The 19,918-nt window shown below is 40.9% G+C and overlaps 1 protein-coding gene across 1 annotated transcript in view; it reads right to left on the bottom strand.

The window, feature by feature from the left end:
* MTHFD1L (methylenetetrahydrofolate dehydrogenase (NADP+ dependent) 1 like) overlaps nucleotides 1–19,918 on the bottom strand; it is a 192,618-nt gene that overhangs the window by 151,880 nt on the left and 20,820 nt on the right. Inside the window, exons 8-10 of the mRNA XM_033103092.1 lie at nucleotides 13,492–13,603; nucleotides 1,819–1,910; nucleotides 216–313 (exon numbers count right to left, since the gene is read on the bottom strand). Of these exons, the coding sequence (XP_032958983.1) occupies nucleotides 216–313; nucleotides 1,819–1,910; nucleotides 13,492–13,603 (302 nt within the window). The remainder of the gene's footprint in view (nucleotides 1–215; nucleotides 314–1,818; nucleotides 1,911–13,491; nucleotides 13,604–19,918) is intronic.

Raw genomic sequence — 19,918 nt, 5'->3', positions numbered from 1 at the left:
CACTTCAGAATTGAATGAATATGGTAAACACGTTCATTATTATTTAATTCTGGAGGACTTAAGTGACAGAAAAAAGAGTGTGGCACTCTGATTACAGAAAATGATCTACCATCAAAGCCATAATCCCACGAGTCATGCCTCCCACATAATGGATCACTCTGGATATCTAAGGCACTTTGATGAGCTGACGTCGTATAAACAAATCACCCAGATACCTTGGTACGGGGGAGAGGGGCTGCAGTTTCAGGCAGTGAAGTCTCCACCTCGTGTACTGCTGCTCACGAAGCCATCTCCTTCCACTACTGACCATATTCTTTAGGAAGGACAGAAAGGAAAACATGTCAGGAGAGTAAAAGCTGACAGGGCATGTATCTCAACTGTGAAAATATTGCTGAGGCATGTCATGCCATGAAAAGAATTACAAAGTTGCATGACAGCTCAAGGGAATATCAGGAATCATTTTATTTTCCTGTTACTTAATTTGTAGTTTTTTTCTTGAAAAGGAAAATGTGAGATACATGTCCTATTAAAATAGTTTAAGTGTTCACCTAAAGACATCAAGTACAAAGATTAAAATTATAGAGTGGATTCTTCATCTTGACTAGAAAAGAAGAATGAGGAAAATATGAAAATGCATAAATGATCAGCTTGGATGCCAAGCTTCTAAAATTTGCAACACCGTTTAAAGTATAATCCTTCTACATTGATATAAAAGAGTAAGTAAATTAAATTACTACTAAATAGTAATATAGACACACATAAGGAAATAAAATTTGGCTTTAGCTGTCACACATCCTTACATCCCATTTTGAAGTAAGTTTTAATGGTGTATTGCTACGTATGTAAGAAAGAAATGAACTAAAACTTGCTCCTTTTAAAGGTACTGGGGCAGGAATGAGTGGCTCAGTCTTCTCTGCCGCTAGTTAATGCCTTTGCTGGCAGCTGCCATCATTGTAGGCCAGGGGACCAGCAGAACTAAGAATGTTGTGTCATGGAGACCTTGGGATGTTGGGCTTTAGGTTGCAGACGTGGTGTTGGCTCAACAGGATGGCCACAAATTCTTTAATACCCCTCTCTTCAAGACGGGAGCCCAATTCCCTTCCCTGTGAATGACTGGTGGCTCACTTCTAGCAAAGAGGAAAAAAGGAAGCGGCGGTGTGTGACTTTGGAGACGAGGTCACAAAACCTGTGGCTTCCTCCTTGCTCTCTCCTTTGGATTACTCATTCTGGGGAAAGTTAGCTGCCAGATCATGAGCAGCCCATGAAGAAGTCCACAAGATGAGGAACAAAAGGACGCTGCCAATAGCCAATGAGGAATTAAATACACCAACAGCCATGTGAGTGCGCCATCTTGGGAGTGGGTCCTCTAGCCCCAGTCGAGCCTTCAGATGACTGCGGCACCGGCCAATATCTTGATTTCAACTGCACGAGCGACTCTGCGCCAGAACTACCCAGCTGAGCTGCTCCCACATCTCTAACCCACAGAAACTATGAGATAATATTTGTTGTTTGAAGTTGCTAAATTTGGGGGGTAATTTATTACACAGCAACATAAAAGTAATGATGGACCATGAGTTGGGTCCCTGCCCCATATTTATCATGTGGCCAAAGGCAAATAACTTAATTTTTCTAAGTTTCCATTTCCTTACCCATCAAATGGGAATAACATTGTCCTATAGGATTGCTGTGAGAATTAAATGACATATGTGTGCAAAGTATTTAACGTTACGTCTGTTAAACAAAAAAACCTGTAAAACATTAGTCACCGTTACTCAAAGCTCCAGACCCCAAATTTTTAAATAGCTGTGTCAAACCAACCTGAATCCGCAGAGCTGCAGCAAGGAGGCTCACCTCATCTTCTGCGATGAGACCGCTAAAATGTATGCTGGGAGAACCACATCCAAGCTTGCCTGTAAAAAATTTGAGGTGGGGGAATACAAAACAAAGACTTTCAGCATAATGTCTTTTATAACCAACTGCTCCTTTGAGAAAGGTGGTACATGGAATGACGTTCTCATTTTCAACCAAGGAAGTTAGGAAGTAGCACAGCCTTGGGCCACAGACTTAGACTGAATTAAAATCTTGCCTCTACCTCTTATTAGCAAATGAGATGTTGAGTGTGTTAATTAACGTTAGTAATATCAACCTCATAGAATTTTGTGACAATTCAATGAGACATGGTATGTAAACTGCTTGGCATATGTTGCGCACGACGTCTGACAATTAAGTTCGCGAACTCATCCTAGAAAAAGTGCTGCATACCTCATTGCTGGATATCACTATGGTCACCTTTGAAGTATTCCTTTGGGAAGCTATGCACCAATGCCAGCACGCAGGCCACCATTTAAAGCAATTGTGGAACTCTTTCTGAATTGGCCATCAGAACTGTCGTCGTATTACACTTAATGTCCTCAATGTCATCAAAATGTCTTCCTTTCAATATTTCCTTTATCTTTGGGTAAAGAAAGAAGTCACTGGGGGCCGATCAGGTGAGTAGGGAGGGTGTTCTGATACAGTTTTTTGTTTACTGGCTAAAAACTCCTTCACAGAAAGTGCTGTGTGAGCTGGTGCATTGTCGTGATGCAAGAGCCATGAATTGTTGGTGAAAACTTTGGGTTGTCTTTGTCTAACTTTATCACACAGCCTTTTCAGCACTTCCAAATATAATAGTAAGCTTGGTTAACTGTTTGTCCAGTTGGTACAAATTCATAATAATCCCTCTCATATAAAAAAAATGTTAGCAACATCGTTGCAACAAGTTCGTGAACTTAATCGTCACACCTCACATATTTAAACAACACATAGAAAATAAAAGCAATTTCACTCATGAATACGAAACATAAGAAGGGGGACTAACTACCTACAGGATAAGCCCTGCCAAAGTGTTATGGGAAAGATCACGCTTTCTTTGATAATTTAAAACACCCTTGTCATCAAAACAGAGAAATTTTAGAATATTAATTTTAGGAAAGACCTGGTTTTCAAAATAGAGAGGAATTTATAAGAATTCTTTTCCTTCCTTTAATTGGCACTTAAAGTTTATCAAAAGTAAACATACATGTAAAATGCTTTAGCCTACACCCTCCTTTGAAAAAAAAAGAAAATGTTTCTAATAGCGTCTCTTTTGAATTAAGAAACTGTTTTCCTCTTTTTTGGCCACTCCACTTTTAAATTATCCATTTCAAGAGAGCACAAAACACTTAAGAGTAAGTGTTTTGTGATGTACTATTGTTAAATGTATTAAGGGTATTGGAAAATCAGATCCCTCCAGTATTGTTTAAAGATTAGCCACACTTCAGTTTTATAAATCATATTTAGGCAAAAGTCAAGAGTCTAGAGAATGAGACAGATTTGTTTTGTTTTGTTTGAATCACTAGAGATTTGACCTAAAGGTCCTGTCCAACCCCTATGGAAAAGAAATATGCTTCTCTCATTCTTATCTCTATCTTTAAATGATGAAGAAATAGGAAAAAGCTACATTCTAAGAGATGGTATCAATTTATAAATGCATGTTCCCGGAACAGAATCACAAATATCCATGTGAATGAGGAATATTTCACCTATAGCATTATACAGCGAATAATTCCTCCCATAACCTCAGCTACTGCATTGCATAAAATAGAACGTGGCTAAAATCAACAATGATTTTAAAACACAACACAAAATGCACATAAACATATTTTAAAACTCATTAGAATCTTGTAGGAACCAATATTTCTCTTTTTGAAGGAACAGTTATCTGAATTTCAGTAATGCTTTTTTCCCCTTCTACTATATTCCATCCAATAAAACTAAATTTTTTTTTTTTTTTAGTGTTAAAAAATGTAAGATGGCTATCTCAAGGTTACTGGATCAGAAGTTACTGTAAATTTTTTCTGTTTACTATTCTGGATTTCACAAATTTTCAAACATGAACACTGTATTGTTTTTGTAATAGGAATCAATGCATCCTAACACTGAATTACGAGTTCTGAGCCTGGAGAATTTGAAACAACTAAGTTGGTAACTCAACGAATCAGGAATACATCCTTAATAAATTTCATGGCTCAAGAGAATTGAGCAAGGAAATCATTATCTCACTCTCGCCTGTGTAGTGGGAGGGCCCCACCCAGAGGGCTGTCTACATTTGGCCTGAGAGTCCACCAGGGGTCCCATCCTAAACCAAATGGGTCTTTTCACTTCTCACTAAACACTCCCCATTAACTCATGGTTCCTCCAGGGACAAGTCAATGAATCACTTTAAAAGATAGCCTTTCATTTATAATTTCTGCTATAATAACCAAACTTTCCACAATAAGAAAATTTAAGGCTACAGTGTTATAATGCTTTCCCTAGAAATCAGAACAGGCCTTTCTGACAGGAGCAGTTGTGAGACCACCCTGGGACTTCTGCCAGAATAAATGAAGTGGGAGGGACCAAGGCAAATTCTTTGGTCTTCTTGCCATCTCAGTTATATGGAAACATTTCAGCATTTTTTTGCAATCTGGCCAAGGGCACCCTTCTTATCACAAAAGCACTGTATGAACCCATAGACTGAACTCTAAATATTTTCTCCCCCTCTAGAAGAACAAGTTATTCCAAAAAGATTTGTGCAAAGGTTTGAAAACAGGAAGAGCTAAATATTACAATTAGTATAGATAAAACTTTCAAAAAATACTGATGATTAATTTTTAAGTTAACTATGTTAACCTCTTAGGATAAACAGTAAAATGCAATAAATGAAATTTTAGTACAATTTTTGTGACAATGCTCAAGAGTTTCGCTTGGAACTTAAAACATCTGAATTCTACCAAACAACTATGTATTACTATTTTTTAAAAGAATACAGTGTAAGAATCTTCAGAGAAAGGAATATAATTAAAATGTTAGTATTATATAAGAAGCTTTTTAAAATCACTGAAACCAAACTAAGAAGAAATTAATACAGACTTGTTTCTTCTATTGGCTTGAGCCTTTTAAAAAAGTAAAAAAGGGCCGGCCTGGTGGCTCAGGCAGTTAGAGCTACATGCTCCTAACTCTGAAGGCTGCCGGTTCGATTCCCACATGGGCCAGTGGGCTCTCAATGACAAGGTTGCTGGTTCATCTCCTCGAGTCCCCCAAGGGATGGTGGGCAGCGCCCCCTGCAACTAAAATTGAACACGGCATCTTGAGCTGAGCTGCTGCTGAGCTCACGAATGGCTCAGTTGGTTGGAGTGTGCCCTCTCTTCCACAAGGTTGCCGGTTCAACTCCCGCAAGGGATGGTGGGCTGTACCCCCTGTAACTAGCAACGGCAACTGGACCTGGAGCTGAGCTGCGCCCTCCACAACTAAGACTGAAAGGACAACAACTTGACTTGGAAAACAGTCCTGGAAGTACACACTGTTCCCCAATAAAGTCCTGTTCCCCTTCCCCAATAGAATCTTTTAAAAAAATTAAAATTAAAATTAAAATTAAAAAAAAATGAAAAAGTAAAAAAGAGTCAATATGTTGTATTGAGAACTGATTAAAATTTGAAATGAAAAACTGGCAATAATGTATCTCAGGGATAGTTCCAAAATATCTAGAATTTCCTGGAAAAAAATTAAAGAAAACTGGTAATAGATACAATGACTTTTAGAATAATTAAAGCTCAAGCGTCATAAGCAAATACTCCAAATGCACTAGGATACCGATTCAATTACACGCATGCCTAGTTTCTCTAAAGCTGCCTTCTTACATTCCCAGAATTTCATGGGACTGCTTCCTTCCTTGGGCTTGATTTTTCAAACATAAACTTACATTCTGCTAACATGAAGCCTGAAAGTTATTTTGTGTGCTGGTGGTGTGGCACCAGTGAAGTGGAGGGAGGAAGTGGACCGACATTTATTGGCAGCTACCTATGAAAGAGGCAGTGCACCTGAGGTGTGTATCTTACCATATTTATTCCCCCCGACAGCCTTGCTCCCATCTTCCCCACAAGGACAACGAAGATCAGAGAGCTTAAGTTATCTGCTTAAAATCACACAGCCTATTAGTACAATGATATTAAGAGGTCGAACAGATTAAAAACCCCTGCCATCTCTGAGTAAGATCAATGCTGATCCCAAATTCCATGTTCTTTCCACTACATTATACTCCCTTCAAATCCATAAGAGGGAAGGCTCAAATGGCCCAGGGTTCCCCAGCTCACTAGCATGAGCCCTGGGATAAACCCAGGGTTCTGCCCCCACTCCACACTAAACAGAATTATGTTCCCTTAAAGTTATGCTGTAAACTATACTGACCCACAGACTTGCTGTTTTAATACTGTTCTCTGGGCCCAAGACATAAGATCAGTTTCTTCTCCTTTGTCTCATCTGGTAATAAATAAATAAATAATCAAATAAGTATCAGGAAATAAATCCTAATACTAGGGTACAAAATGGTCTTCCATTACAAAATCCTACCTCACTTCTTTCATTTGAAATATTTTTTTTAATAATAAAAAAATTAGTTATCCTTATAGCTACAAAACTGAACACTGCCATATCCCCGTTTTAAATCTAAACAGCAGAGTCATGCCATAGGAGAGTGAACGGATCCAACAAGTTAGGGGCAATTGTTTTATGAGTATGACGTCTGGGATACCAGCCACCAGGAAAATCTCCCCAGAGATTAGGTATTCAATAAAATACCTTTACAGAATTACCTCCTCTTAAACCACAACATCCCATCTTTTGTTATGGGGGGAGGGCTGGGTAGGGAAACCCTGTACCACTAAGGTGAGTATAAAAATTTCATTATAAAACCCTGTGTTCATTCAATCACAAGTTTATTAAAAATTCTTTGGCTCTTAAGTTTAAATAAAAGCATCTTTCCTTTTTATAATGCTTGAAAAAGTCTATTCATTTGTTCAAAGGGTCAAGGTTATATGAAAAGAGGGTGGGGGAATCTTTCACCAATTTACTCGTGGATTAAATTTTCATACTAATCATGGCTGTTAAAATTAAAACTTGGACTATTGAAAAATGTAATGCTATTTATTATAAATAGTATCAACTGGAAAATGCTCATTCAGTTTATCAACACAGTAAGTTTTTATCTTTGTCTTTGCCCTGTCAGCCCTGCTTTTAAGGGGAGACACGGTTAAGGAAATGTCTGTCTAATTCTGCAACTAACTGGAACAGCAATCACAGTACAATTCTGAGCTCATGTTTATGCACTCATCCAACACTCAGTATTTACTGAGCAGTTACTATGTGTCAGGAACTATGCTGGGCTCTGGGTGTTCGAAAACAACAAGAAAACTACTACTGGACCAGATAAATTAAAAAAAAGAAACTAACTGCAGAGAGATCCAAGATGGTAGAGTAGATAAACACTGTGCCTGCTTTGTGCCATGATCAGATTAAAATTACAACTAAATTACAGAACACTCAACCTGGAGAACCACCTAAAATCTGGCTAAACAGAAGTTTTATAACTAAGCATATAAAGAAGCCATGACAAGACTGGCAGGAAGTGTGGAGAGGAGAAATAGGCCCCAAACCTCCCTGTGGTTGTTGAGAATATGGAGGGATATCTTGGCCATAGAGGTTCCCCCTGGAGGAGCGAGAGACCCCAGCCCCACACTGACCTTCCCAGTCTGGAGTACTGGTGCCGGGAAGAGGAGCCCTCCCAACACCTGGGCGTGAATAACAGTGGGGATGCTGACCATCCAGGTGGGACCATCCAGGTGGGACGGAAGGCGGGGGTGGGATGGAAGGCGGCGGGAAACCCAGGCTTCCTCTTAAAGGGCCCTCACACAGACTCACTCACTCCCAGGCACTCACCTTGGGCTCCAGCAGAGGGACAGTAACTCGGGGGGTGTTGGAGACATACAGGGGGGCGGGGGGGCAGACTGAGGGGTGTGGCTTCAAGGCGAGGGTTGGAAGACAGTTGGTATTTTCCCTGTGTGTGTGTGGGGGGGGGGGTCCTCCTCCCCTGCGCTGGCAGACAGGTGCCTTTCCTAAACTGAGCCCGCCCTCCTATGCTTACGGCCAAATCTGAATCTGATTGGTTTGTTGAGGTCCGCAGCTCTGCCCTGCTGATTCACTGGGACTCCGCCCCACCAAACTCCCCCAACGCTGGAGGCACTTTCTTGAAGAGCAGCAAGCCCTGCCTGCATTGTGCTCTTTCTTTGAAAACTATCAGAATCTGACAGACCACAGGTGGGTGGCGAGTGGCCTCGGTGTGCTTTGCTGAGTAGCTTCAGGCTCAGCACTGGCACCAAACCAGAATCTATATTAACCTGGTGACCACAATTCTTCTCACTCTAGTGACTCCCTGAAACCCTGCCTCACCCAACTTGCATACCATATGAGGCTTTATCAGGCTGAAACCTTAAAGGAGCCGGCAGGTGGCAGCAGGCTTCGGGGTGTGCTGGCTTTCTGCAGAGCTACCCCAGGCCCGGTACCGGTGGGAGACATCCTCAGTTCGCTCTCAGTTTGCAGTGTGGACTTTCCTATGCACCTCTATGGTTCGCACAGGCAGCAAACAACTGTGAATTGCTTTGTAGCTCCTACCAGGTAGTCCCCGGCTGGTCACAAGCACTGGATGACCTGGGCCTGCACCGGACCTCCTCCCAAGAGGCCCCAGAACCAACATACTTGGAGGTTGGCTTCAGACCATAGCAGAGCAGTGCATAATTAATCCCACAAGGGGCACACACGAAGGGCGGTCTCAACAGGCACCAGAGCCCACTAAGGTGAATCCTACTCAAATTCACCCTGCAAAGCAGCCTGTAAGCTGTGGATGTAGCCAAGCCCCATAGTCAATCAGCCTGAGGGTCAATCCCACCCACTCATGTGCTAATAGGAACCAAGGCTCAAATATAACAGGAGGGCACACATAACCCATCTGAGAGATACTCCTGGAGTACCACGTGACCAGGGGCACCTACTACATAAGGCCACCTGACCAAGACTGGGGGACATAGCAGATCTACCTAATACATAGAAGCAGAGAGGCAGCCAAAATGAGGAAACAAAGAAATACATCCCAAATGAAAGAACAAGAGAAAACTCAAGAAAAAGAACTAAACAAAATGGAGGTAAGCAACCTACCAGGGACAGAGTTCAAAACAATGGTTATAAGGATGCTCAAGGAACTTAGCGAGAACTTCAACAGATAGCAAGCATAAAAAAGTATTTAGAAACCATAAAAAAAAGAACCAGTCAGAAGTGAATACAATAACTGAAATGAAGAATACACTAGAAGTAATCACCAGCAGACTAGAAGTAGAGAATTGAATCACTGATTTGAAAGACAAGGTAGCAGAAAACATCCAATCAGAAGAGCAAAACGAAAAAAAGAATTAAAAAAATGAGGATCGTTTAAGAGACCACTGGGACGACATCAAGTGTGATAACATTCACATCATAGGGGTACCAGAGGAAGAGAGAGAAAGCAAAGGATTGAGAATCTATTTGAAGAAATAATGACTGAAAACCTTCCTAACCTGGCAAAGGAAATAGACATACAAGTCCAAGAAGCACAGAGAGTCCCAAACAAGATGAACCCAAACCGGCCCACACCAAGACACCTCATAATTAGAATGGCAAAGGTTAAAGACAAAGAGAGAATCCAAAAAGCAGTAAGAGAAAGGCAACTAGTAACTTATTAGGAAGCTCTCACAAGATTGTCAATTGATTTCTCAACAGAAACTTTGCAGGCCACAGGGACTGGAAGAAAATGTCCAACGAGATGGAAAGCAAGGACCTATATACAACCAAGGGTTCTCTACCCAGGAAACTATCTTTCAGAATTGAAGGACAGATAAAGAGCTTCCCAGACAAGAAAAAGCTAAAGGTGTTCATCATCACCAAGGAATGTTAGAGGGACCTTTTAAGATGGGGGGAAAAAAAAGATGAAAATTATGAATAATAAAATGGCAATAGCTACGGATCTATCAGCAATTACTTTCAATGTAAATGGCTTAAATGTTCCAATCAAAAGACATAGGGTGGCTGAATGGATAAGAAACAAGACCCTTACATATGCTGCCTACAAGAGAATCACTTCAGATTGAAAGATACACACAGACTGAAAGTAAAGGGATGGAAAAAGACATTTCATAAAAATGGAAATGAAAAAAACAACAACAAAAAAAGCTAGAGTAGCAATACTTATACCAGACAAAATAGACTTTAAAACATAGGCTGTAATAAGTGACAAAGAAAGACCTAGTAATCCCACTTTTGGGTATTTATCCAAAGAAACACAAACGCTACTTCAAGGGTACATGTGCATCCATATGTTCATTGCAGCACTGTTTACAATGGCCAAGATGTGGAGGCAGCCTGGGTGTCTGTCAATGGATGAATGGATAAAGAGGAGGTGGTACATATATACAATGGAATACTGCTCAGCCATGGAAGGAAATGGATTCTTGCCATCTGTGGCAACATGGATGGACCCGGAGGGTATTGTGCTGAATGGAGTATGTCAGATAGACAAAGACAGATGCGATGTGATCTCACTTATATGTGGAATCTAAAAAACAAAATAAACAAACAAAACAGAAACAAACTCATGGATACAGAGAACATTTTGATGGTTGCTAGAGGGAAGGGGTTTGGGGGGCAGCGTAAAAAAAGGGAAGGGAGGGGCAGCCAGTTAGCTCAGTTGGTTCAAGCATGGTGCTTTTATCAACAAGGTTGCTGTTTCGATCCCCACATGGGCCACTGTGAGCTGCGCCTCCACAACTAGATTGAAACAACTACTTAACTTGGAGCTGATGGGTCGTGGAAAAACACACTTAAATAAATACAAGTTAAAAAAAAGGGGGGGAAGGGATTAAGTACAAATTGGTTATTACACAGTAATCATGGGGATGTAGGGTATAGTATAAGGAATATAGTCAATAATATTGCAATAATTATGTACAGTGTCAGATGGGTACTAGATTTGTTGGGGTGATAGATGGGAATTGGGGGACAGGGTGAGAAAGGTGAAGGGATTAAGAAGTACAAATTGGCAGTTACGAAGCAGTCACAGGGATGTAAAGTACAGCATAGAGAATACGAGTTATAGTCGACAATATGTTAATAACTATGTATAGTGCCAGGTGAGTACTAGACTAGTCTGGGGGATCACTTCTTAAATTATACAAATGTCTAACCACTATGCTGTACACCTGAAATTCACCTAAAATAATATTGACTGTCAACTATAATTGAAAAAGTAAAAAAGGGAGGAAAAGGTGAAGGGGAATAAGAGGTTCAAATTTTCCGGTATAAAACAAGTAAGTCATGGGGATGTGATGTACAGAATAGGGAATATAGTCAATAATATTGTGATAACGTGGTACGGTGTCAGATGGTTGCTGGGCTTATCATGGTGATTCCTTCTTTATATATATAAATGTTAAATAACTATGGTGTATACCTGAAAGTATTTTTTTTTAATTAAATTTATTGGGGTGACAATGGTTAGTAAAATTACATAGGTTTCAAGTGTACAATTCTGTAATACATCATCTATATATCGCATTGCGTGTTCACCACCCAGAATCAGTTCTCCTCCCATCACCATATACAACTTATAATATTGTATATTAGCTGCATTGTTAATAAAAATCATTAAAAAAAAAAAAAAGAAAAACCTAACTGAATCAGTCTATACACAGAATGGATAAATGAAAACATAATGCCTTGGTCTTCACGCCCCCAACCCACCCCCTGCTCCGCCAACAGAATCACTACATTGAAATTTAATGATTTAAAGAATGCCTTAAAAAATAAAAATAAAAATAAATTTCTTGTCCTAACAAGAAATTTATTAAAAATAAGGCACAGTTTCAGTACTAAAATATGCCACCTTCCTATAATCATAGGACTCAAAGGGATTACAAAAGGACGGGGAAGTAGATTCCCCTATCTCTAGCCAGGATTGTGCCCAAATTGTCCTAAATATATAAACTCAAACAGCAAGCAAATATTATAGCAAGGAAACATTCATTTAAAAAATATGTCATAACTGACTTTCCTAGTCTAACTAAGATTCTGAGCCACGTCCACCATTTATGGGTTAGGTATTGATTTTTTTCAGGCCAAAAAATTACATCCAGAAGCTACATTTATTTCTAAGAAGTTATTTGGAGCGTGCCCTCTATTTGCTAACAAGAGCCATTAATCCCACATTCACATTATATTGCATTTAACTGCTTCATTCATCGATGTGCTCTTCACCCAAGAGTTGAGTACACGAGCACTCTGTCAAATTCCGGAGCATGTTCCCTTGTACTCTGCAATCCAGCCCACACCGTTCAGCCCCAAGGGTAAGTTTTTAATCTGATTGATCAATTCTGGGAGGAGCTGTATTTCCTAGAGAGGACGGTCCAATATTTCTTTAAAGAAAGAGTTATATGAATTTCAAGAATGCTTTTCGCATATTATTTTCGTTTCCTTCTAGAATATCCCGTACAACTAAGTTGAATATTTTTTTTTTTAATGAAAAAAACAAAATGGTTCTCTAGAGGTGACTAGATCAGAAGTTATTTTTATTTCCTTCTGGATATTATTCTCAATTTTACTCTCTTTTGTGGTCTTGCCCAGAAGGTTTCAAGATCTAGAAATCCACTATGGTACGGGCAGAGGTGAAAGGGGGCAGAGGCCTCTACCGACTTTGGTCCTCGTTCTGATCAGCTTTGGGGATAAAAATGCTGCCCTCCAGGCCAGCTTGGAATAGGCCTCCTCTCCAAGCTGAAATGGGAGACCACAGGTAATGAGGAAGGAGGGTTTCTTTGCCACCATTTGCCAGTATCTCTTGAATACACACATTACTCGGGGACTTGAGGAGCTGTGCTGGGTGTGTTCCAAAGCTTTCTTTGCCTCAGTGTGAATGATTAAGGGGTGCCCCCTGTGGGCTTGCTCCTACTGGCCCCCAGCTGGGTACCCTGGTGCTGACACAGATAGCTTGAGCTACCCTAATGCTGGGCCTGTTGTGGCCTGAGACACTCCTGGATCCCTTGGCAAAATACCATCAACTATCAGCAGCAAACCTAACACGACCTCTGTTTCTAATGGTGACTTTCACACTGTTCTGAGGTGCCTTTGGAGGGGGCGGTTAGTACAAGGTGAAATCAGGGTGACACGAGGGATGCATTTCCCATCCCTCCCGGCAACTTTGTTTTCATCTGCTTTTACATGTAGAAGTTCAGCTGAGATTTCTCTGAAGGACAGGATTCTGTTGCTTTTTAAAAGACTCGGCACAAGTAGGAATTATCTACTTTAGACAGCCACCAACCTGATGGCTCAATGCTAGAGGCCAGCAAGGAAGGAGGAAGCAGCAGCTACTGCAGTTGGCATCTTAGCTTCTCTTTGCTGGACAACATGGTTCCCATGTGAGTAACCCAAGAGGTAGGCACATCAACATTCCAGTTTCCTATCCCGAGTACATATGTTGGCAATGACAACATTTCAGGAACATACTCTTTAGAATAAGATTAACATTTCTCATAATAACAACACCTCTTTTTATCAGCAACCCAGCACCAATTGTAACCCATTTACCTGATAGGATGTCATGGGAACAGTTGAGAACAGTAGTTCCTGGTTGTATCCAAGAAAGAGGAATATCTTCTGGCTTGGGCGAGCCTAAGACCACAATGTCAGCCTCGTGAAGCTAGAGAGAAAAAGAAAAACAGCTCACACCTTTTAATCTGTAGCGTCAAGACGTGACTAACAACCAATGTCAAGGGACTTTAGTGTAATAGACAAGCATAGTTGCAGAGTTTCGGCCCACAGCGAAGACTCGGACAGAATCACATGTACCAATGTAGCACGTATCAGTACTAACAACGTGTTTATCATATCCAAGAAAGAAAAGGAGACTTTAGAATTTTTTTCAGGGTGTACTCACTTCAACACATGGACTAGGTGTGGAATTATCATTTATATGTTTTCACCACTAACTGCAATGTCAAGCAAAGGGATGGCGCAAAGAAAAGTCTGCTAATGGAAAGGGGACCCCGAAAGATACACCGGGTAGGTGGCATCCTGATTCACACCGTGGCTTAGGAGGAAAATAGGGGTTGTTATGTGAAGCCAGTTGCAGATCTGACCAGCGAGGGGGACTGCTGGCCCGTCCAACTGCACAATCAAAATTAGAGCCATATGCGACTCTTACTAGATCTATGGAAGGATTTTCAAGAGCTCGAGAAAGAATCTCACTTTCCTTGAGGCTCTGGTCAGTCTCCTGCCAAACTGCCTCTTTTTCTTTTTTTTTTTTTTTTGAGAAAAAGGAAGACTGCAACCACTACTACAAAACACATTCATCACGTCCGTCCTGTTCAGATTTTGACAACACAGCGCTGGTGGGACGTGTCTGGTGGGAAGGTTATGTCTAGAGATAGGGTAAGAGGTTGGCTCTGAGCTGAACCAAAGAATGACCACCTGTCCCTGTACCAACTAAGCAGCTGATGATCTCCAACTGGGTCCATGTGTGGAGGGACAGAGGCAAAGAAGAAATCTTAGACCCTTGGAGAAAAGGGGCTGCCACTGCACATGTCCACTCGGTGCTCTCAATTATTATCTCACTGCATATCCCAAATCTGTGAGGGAGGTGTTACTATACCCATTTAATAGACAAGGAAACTGAGGCTCGGTGATTGTAATAGCTCTATGCTATGTCCTGTTTCCCCTAGTGGACCCAGTCTTGGAATACTCTATGAGGTAGAAAGAGAGGGGAGGTCCCATCCTCTCCTCTCCAACACTGGTGGCCAACACTGCTCTTTCCACAGACTTCCAAGCCCTGCAGACTCTTCAGAATCAAACAGAGGAGCAGAAAGTATAAAAACTCAAAAACACCCCCACTGCCATTCCCACCAGCCAACTACCCGGTAAACAAACATGCTCCATGCCTCCTCGTCCGTTCTCAGTGTGGACAGGCTGATTGCTGAACATCTCAGGGAGGAACTAAGCCAGCTGCTCAGCCCTCTCAGGTGTGACAGTTTCAGCGAGAGGCTGCGTCAGCTAAAGTCTCTTAGGCATCTTGGGACAAGAGGTGGCAGTGAGGGGAAGCACCCATGACCGTCCCACCTGGTGTAGGAACAAAAAAGCCAAGTTCCCCTGATAGAGGAGGGGCACGGTAACAATGCAAATGTGTGTCTTCTCAAAGAGCCAACCTTTGAAAGTTAACATCCCAGAAACAGCTGGTCAATTTGATCATGCAAACAGGACCAAGTGAACTGACATCATTGAGTGCCACCACCCATGAGCCAAACAGTGCTTGTTGCTTTGCAGTCCCGTATTTTACTAAGGTACAGGAAGAAGATGAATTCATTGAAATGGTATCTCAGTGAATCGACGGTATGACTCACATTAAAAAGACAAGTCCCTACTAAAAGAACCATTCTTTTTTTATGCCACAACACTGTGAAACTGCACTTGATCTTGGCCAAAAGCCCAAGAAGCGATCACACTGTGAAACTGAATTAAGACGTGTATACCCAATATTACTAACAATCTAGAGATATTTTTGAAGAATTGTGTTAATGCCACATTATGTTTCCTACAGATAGATTTAAAAAGCAGCTTGACTTTTGGGTGATGTTATATTTTGGGGAATAAAGTGTTCTTGAGGAAAGAGGATTTTACACACCTGAATAGGAAAATGCATTTTTTCATTTACCTATACCACTGCAAATATTCAACTACAGTAAGCCTCAAGAGAAACACAAACGTTTAATGCTTGCTGAAAATGATCAGTAGACAAGAAAAGCCATTGTGTTTTTCTGCACAATAGCAGCAAGAACAGAACATGTTAAAACATCTATAAAAAGTTAATACGTAGAAGACTGAAATATTCATTTTGGAAAAGGGCAAGAATCACAGGTTCACACAAGTCCCCTAAGAAGACCTAGTTTCCTACACGTGGTGTCTCTGATACAACCTGTTCTTTTCATTATCTATAAATCTCGAAAGCTCATTCTGACCCCTCAACTCTGGACCTAAATACAACTCCAAAGTGAGCTGTGCTAATAAGCAACTGGGGGACAGTTAATCCCACAGAGAAAAGACAAAAATCTCTTCCCTTAGCAATGATCACATCATAGCTGTTAATTCTTTTTGGAAGGGAAAAGTGCTAGATGCTTAAATCAATAAATAACCTCCTGAGGACCAGGGAAGATTTTTTTGAGCTAAAATTCAAGGAGAATTATCGTCTCACTGGCAGTTTCTACTTTCCTCCTCCCAAATGGGAAAGACCTTGGCCAGAGCCTGGCTTGAAACTTTACCTCATAACAAAATATTGCTTTCTCTGCTGAGACCTGAGTGGAAGCAGCTTAAAGAAACCGCCCATTCCCCAGGCAGAAGACCAAATGTTAAAACAATACCAAGACACAGATATGCAGACATTTATTGTGGAGATACGGGAGTACTGTAGAGTTTAGATAACATGAAAAATGTTTTTCTCTAACTCACTGATTTTTAAGGGGGGTGGGGACAAGTGTCAAAACATGAAGAGGGGAGCGAGGAAAGATGTGATTTGCATCATAATTTTGTATCTAGCAAACAAAATGCATTTTAAAATTGAAACTACAGAAAAGTATAGTCAGCCTCACCGTCTCGGCTAGAAGACAGAATTCATCTTCTGTTATCAGTGTGTTTCGAGAAGGGACATTTGAGAATCTCAGCTATGAGATTTGTATATACTGTATACCAAAAGCTGAATAGGTTAAAAAAAAAAAAAGTTGAGGGATATTATTGAAGAATTGTGCTTTACATTACCTGAGACCTATGAAACCTGTTTCTATATCCTTCAAAAGTTCCTTCAACACAGTTCAGAAAACCAAGTTCAAAATGAAGAACAGTACTTAAAAAAAAAAAAAATCAACAGGTGCTTTCTCCAGCAAAGACTCGCTTCTAAAATTACAATCATTACAGAGAAGAAAAGAGATCCAGGCTTCTTTAGTGAACACACTTTCACCTGCCATCTCTCGAGTGCTCCTCAGGGCAGACAGAGGTTGCTGAGGATTCAGAACTGAAAGTCCCAGTCTAAAGTTTAGAGCTGGAATCTTCAATACGGAGGAGCACGGGGCAAACAACTGAGAAAAGAAACAAACACTCGAATTCTCCTTGTTTTGCCCATGCAGTGTGGAAAGGAGATTTTATTAGTATTTAACCTCTAGATTGACACCAGCCAGCATTCTTGATCAGTCCCTGTATGTTGGCTGGCAGCTGTCACACACAGAAAGTGCGGAGGGTTCCGAAGGGAGGGAGGTGGCCCCTTACTTGGTCTTCCACTTTCAGCTAATGGGGACACCATGTGGTTTCTGCGAGCCCAGTTAAGTGGCTTTATGGATGACATTATATTCCACAGAAGGTTCTTCACAGTACGTTAGAGTGACAGGGAGTATCTGGGATATCTGTTTCCTGACTATCTCACGGCAAAGTCCTAAACAAAGTTAGGTGTTTTTTTTTGTGTTTTTTTTTTTTATGAAAGGTCACTTTTCTTTCCGTAAGTGTCAAATGTCCAAATTTGCTGAGCTTTTCTTGATTAACAGGAAAGTAGCTGTTAGACTGGGTTACTTTCTTTGCCCTCCCACCATCAGACATGTTTTAGGAAGATTCCTCTGAAAGCTGGGTGGAGAACCGGGTCGGAGTGGGTGACAAGGAAAGCCCAATACTGAAACACGCAAGAGGGGATGTCTGGGAAGAAGCTGGATGCCAGGTGCCGGGAACAGAGGGTAGCCAGGGAGGGTGGGGCTGCAGGCTGCACTACACATCAGCCTGCAGATGTAGTTATAACCAGCAGCTTGGATAAAGCTCTCCGAGGGAAATAGATGGAACGGGAAGAAAAGGGGTTACAGTACATCCCTGGGGAGGGCTCCTCTTAAATTGTAAGAGAGGAAGAACAAACCACTTGATTCAGGTGCAGCCCAGGAGGTAGGAAAAGAAAAATGGTATTTTCATGAAAGCTAAGGAGAAAGGGTGTGGCCGACAGGTTTGAATGATGCCCAATAGCCAAGCAAGCTGAAAGACAAAAAAATCCATTTCTGACAAGGAGGAACGCATAAGTGACTTTACTATAGAAACGGACATTAGCAACCATGCCTGGTAAATTCTTGCCATTTGAGTCCAGTATGTTCCCTGCATATGAAAAGTTCATTTGGGCAGATTTTTCATGAGCAAAGTCCCTGGGTACACATAAGTTATTCTAACTTAGAATGTCTAATCTTTTTATTTAAATTAATGGAACATCCACCGTACGATTACTGCTTTGTATCTATGGATCCATATCCATTTTCCTGAAATAATAAGCATACTATCAAATAGAAACATTAAAATAGCTGCATAAATACTCTAAAATAAGAATGTCAAACCATTTTCATTCAGATGTTGTAATACTTTGGCAAGATGGGAGAATGACAATTTCAGCAAAAGGTAATTCCCCTACTTTATGCTTATCAAGTGACCTCATCCTGGGAGGCTTTTCCTTTCAGGAACTGGGTATGTTTGTTTTTTCCACTCTCATCCATGATCAGTAGAACAGATTATTGGCCTTTAAAATTAAGACCTACCCCATGGTTATTTCATAAATCAGTATGACTACAAGCCAAATGGACGGTTAGGGATTATAATTACAGCACTTATCTACCAATTTTTCCCCCAAAGGCCAATAAATGACCTTCCTTTATCTAATGTTCCTAAGTTCACCTTTTACGTCATCATTCTACATATTTACTAGTCAATGTATGAGAGGAGGAAATCAAAGATATTCTGGGTTGTGTTCAAAATGATAGAACAGATAGTCAATCCCTCTTTAAGTGACCTTGACACTCACATAAGTTATGACAGATGGTAAAAGGGACACGTAACCTCAAACCTAGTAATGGATATACTTTGAAAGGTTCATCAAAAATAATTCCCTTCCTCAAATCCTAGGAAAAAAATAAAATGAAAAAGCAGAGATGAGAGAGAAACAGTGTGTGTATGTGTGTGTGTTCGTGTGTGTGTGTGTTGGGAGGGAATCTAATGACAGACTCAGAACCATGCAGCACAAAAATGAGGAAATTCCCGTGACAGTTCCCAGAGCAACACTTAGCAAGCCACACGTCACGGAGGCAGGGCAGCCTTCACGATTTGTTTATGCTGTTAACCACATGCTTTATTAGTTTTTATTTTTTAAATTTATTTTTGTATATTTACATTTTCAATTACCATTGACATTCAATATTGTATGAGTTTCAGGTGCACAGCATAGTTATTTACATAACTTATGAAGTGATTCCCCCCCAAGAAGTCTAGTACCCACCTGCCTGTGTACCCAAAGCATGTTCAAATTAACACAAATTGATAATGGCGGTGGGAAATTAGCTTTGCATTTCCCAACACATTTATGCTTTCTAATTCTGAACCTCATATTGCACATGAGGATTTCTGCATTCTGGGCCTCCACTGCCTTCTCTGGAAAGTGTGCAAGTTGCATTCGACAGAAAGGAAGTGAGGTGCAGTGGGAAGAGTCCTATAGGTGGAGTCACAAGATCTAGACTTCAGCTCAGGTTCTGCTCCTTTTCACCACTGACCAGGGTCAAGGTATGCTGTCCAACACCCCATTTTCAGGTGTTTTCATATACTCATGAGATAATATATGAAAAGGCTATGAAAGCTAAATCTTTACACAAATAGAAGGTGCATTATTGTTATAGATTCTGTTTAAGACCTTCTGATTAAAGTGGTCTAATTCTACAGCCTTACAACGCATTTACACCGGGGGAAGCAGGGGTGAAAGATGGAAACAGGCTCTGTCGATGATGCAGAAAGGAAAACTACGGGTGATACGCAGGTGGAGTGGATTCCTGGCCTGTTCTCTGCAGGACACAGCAGGGAGCCCTCCTCCATGTGCACAAGCCATAGCTTGAAACATCTAAGACAGCCAAGCCTGTGACTTTACACGGCCCCCTCTGATCACATGTCCCTGAGTTTCAATAGATCGTCT

Source organism: Rhinolophus ferrumequinum, chromosome 3, assembly GCF_004115265.2.
Source record: "Rhinolophus ferrumequinum isolate MPI-CBG mRhiFer1 chromosome 3, mRhiFer1_v1.p, whole genome shotgun sequence".
NCBI classification, from domain to species: domain Eukaryota; kingdom Metazoa; phylum Chordata; class Mammalia; order Chiroptera; family Rhinolophidae; genus Rhinolophus; species Rhinolophus ferrumequinum.
The sequence above is the reverse complement of the archived record's forward strand: the minus strand, read 5'-3'. Positions and strand labels throughout refer to the sequence as shown.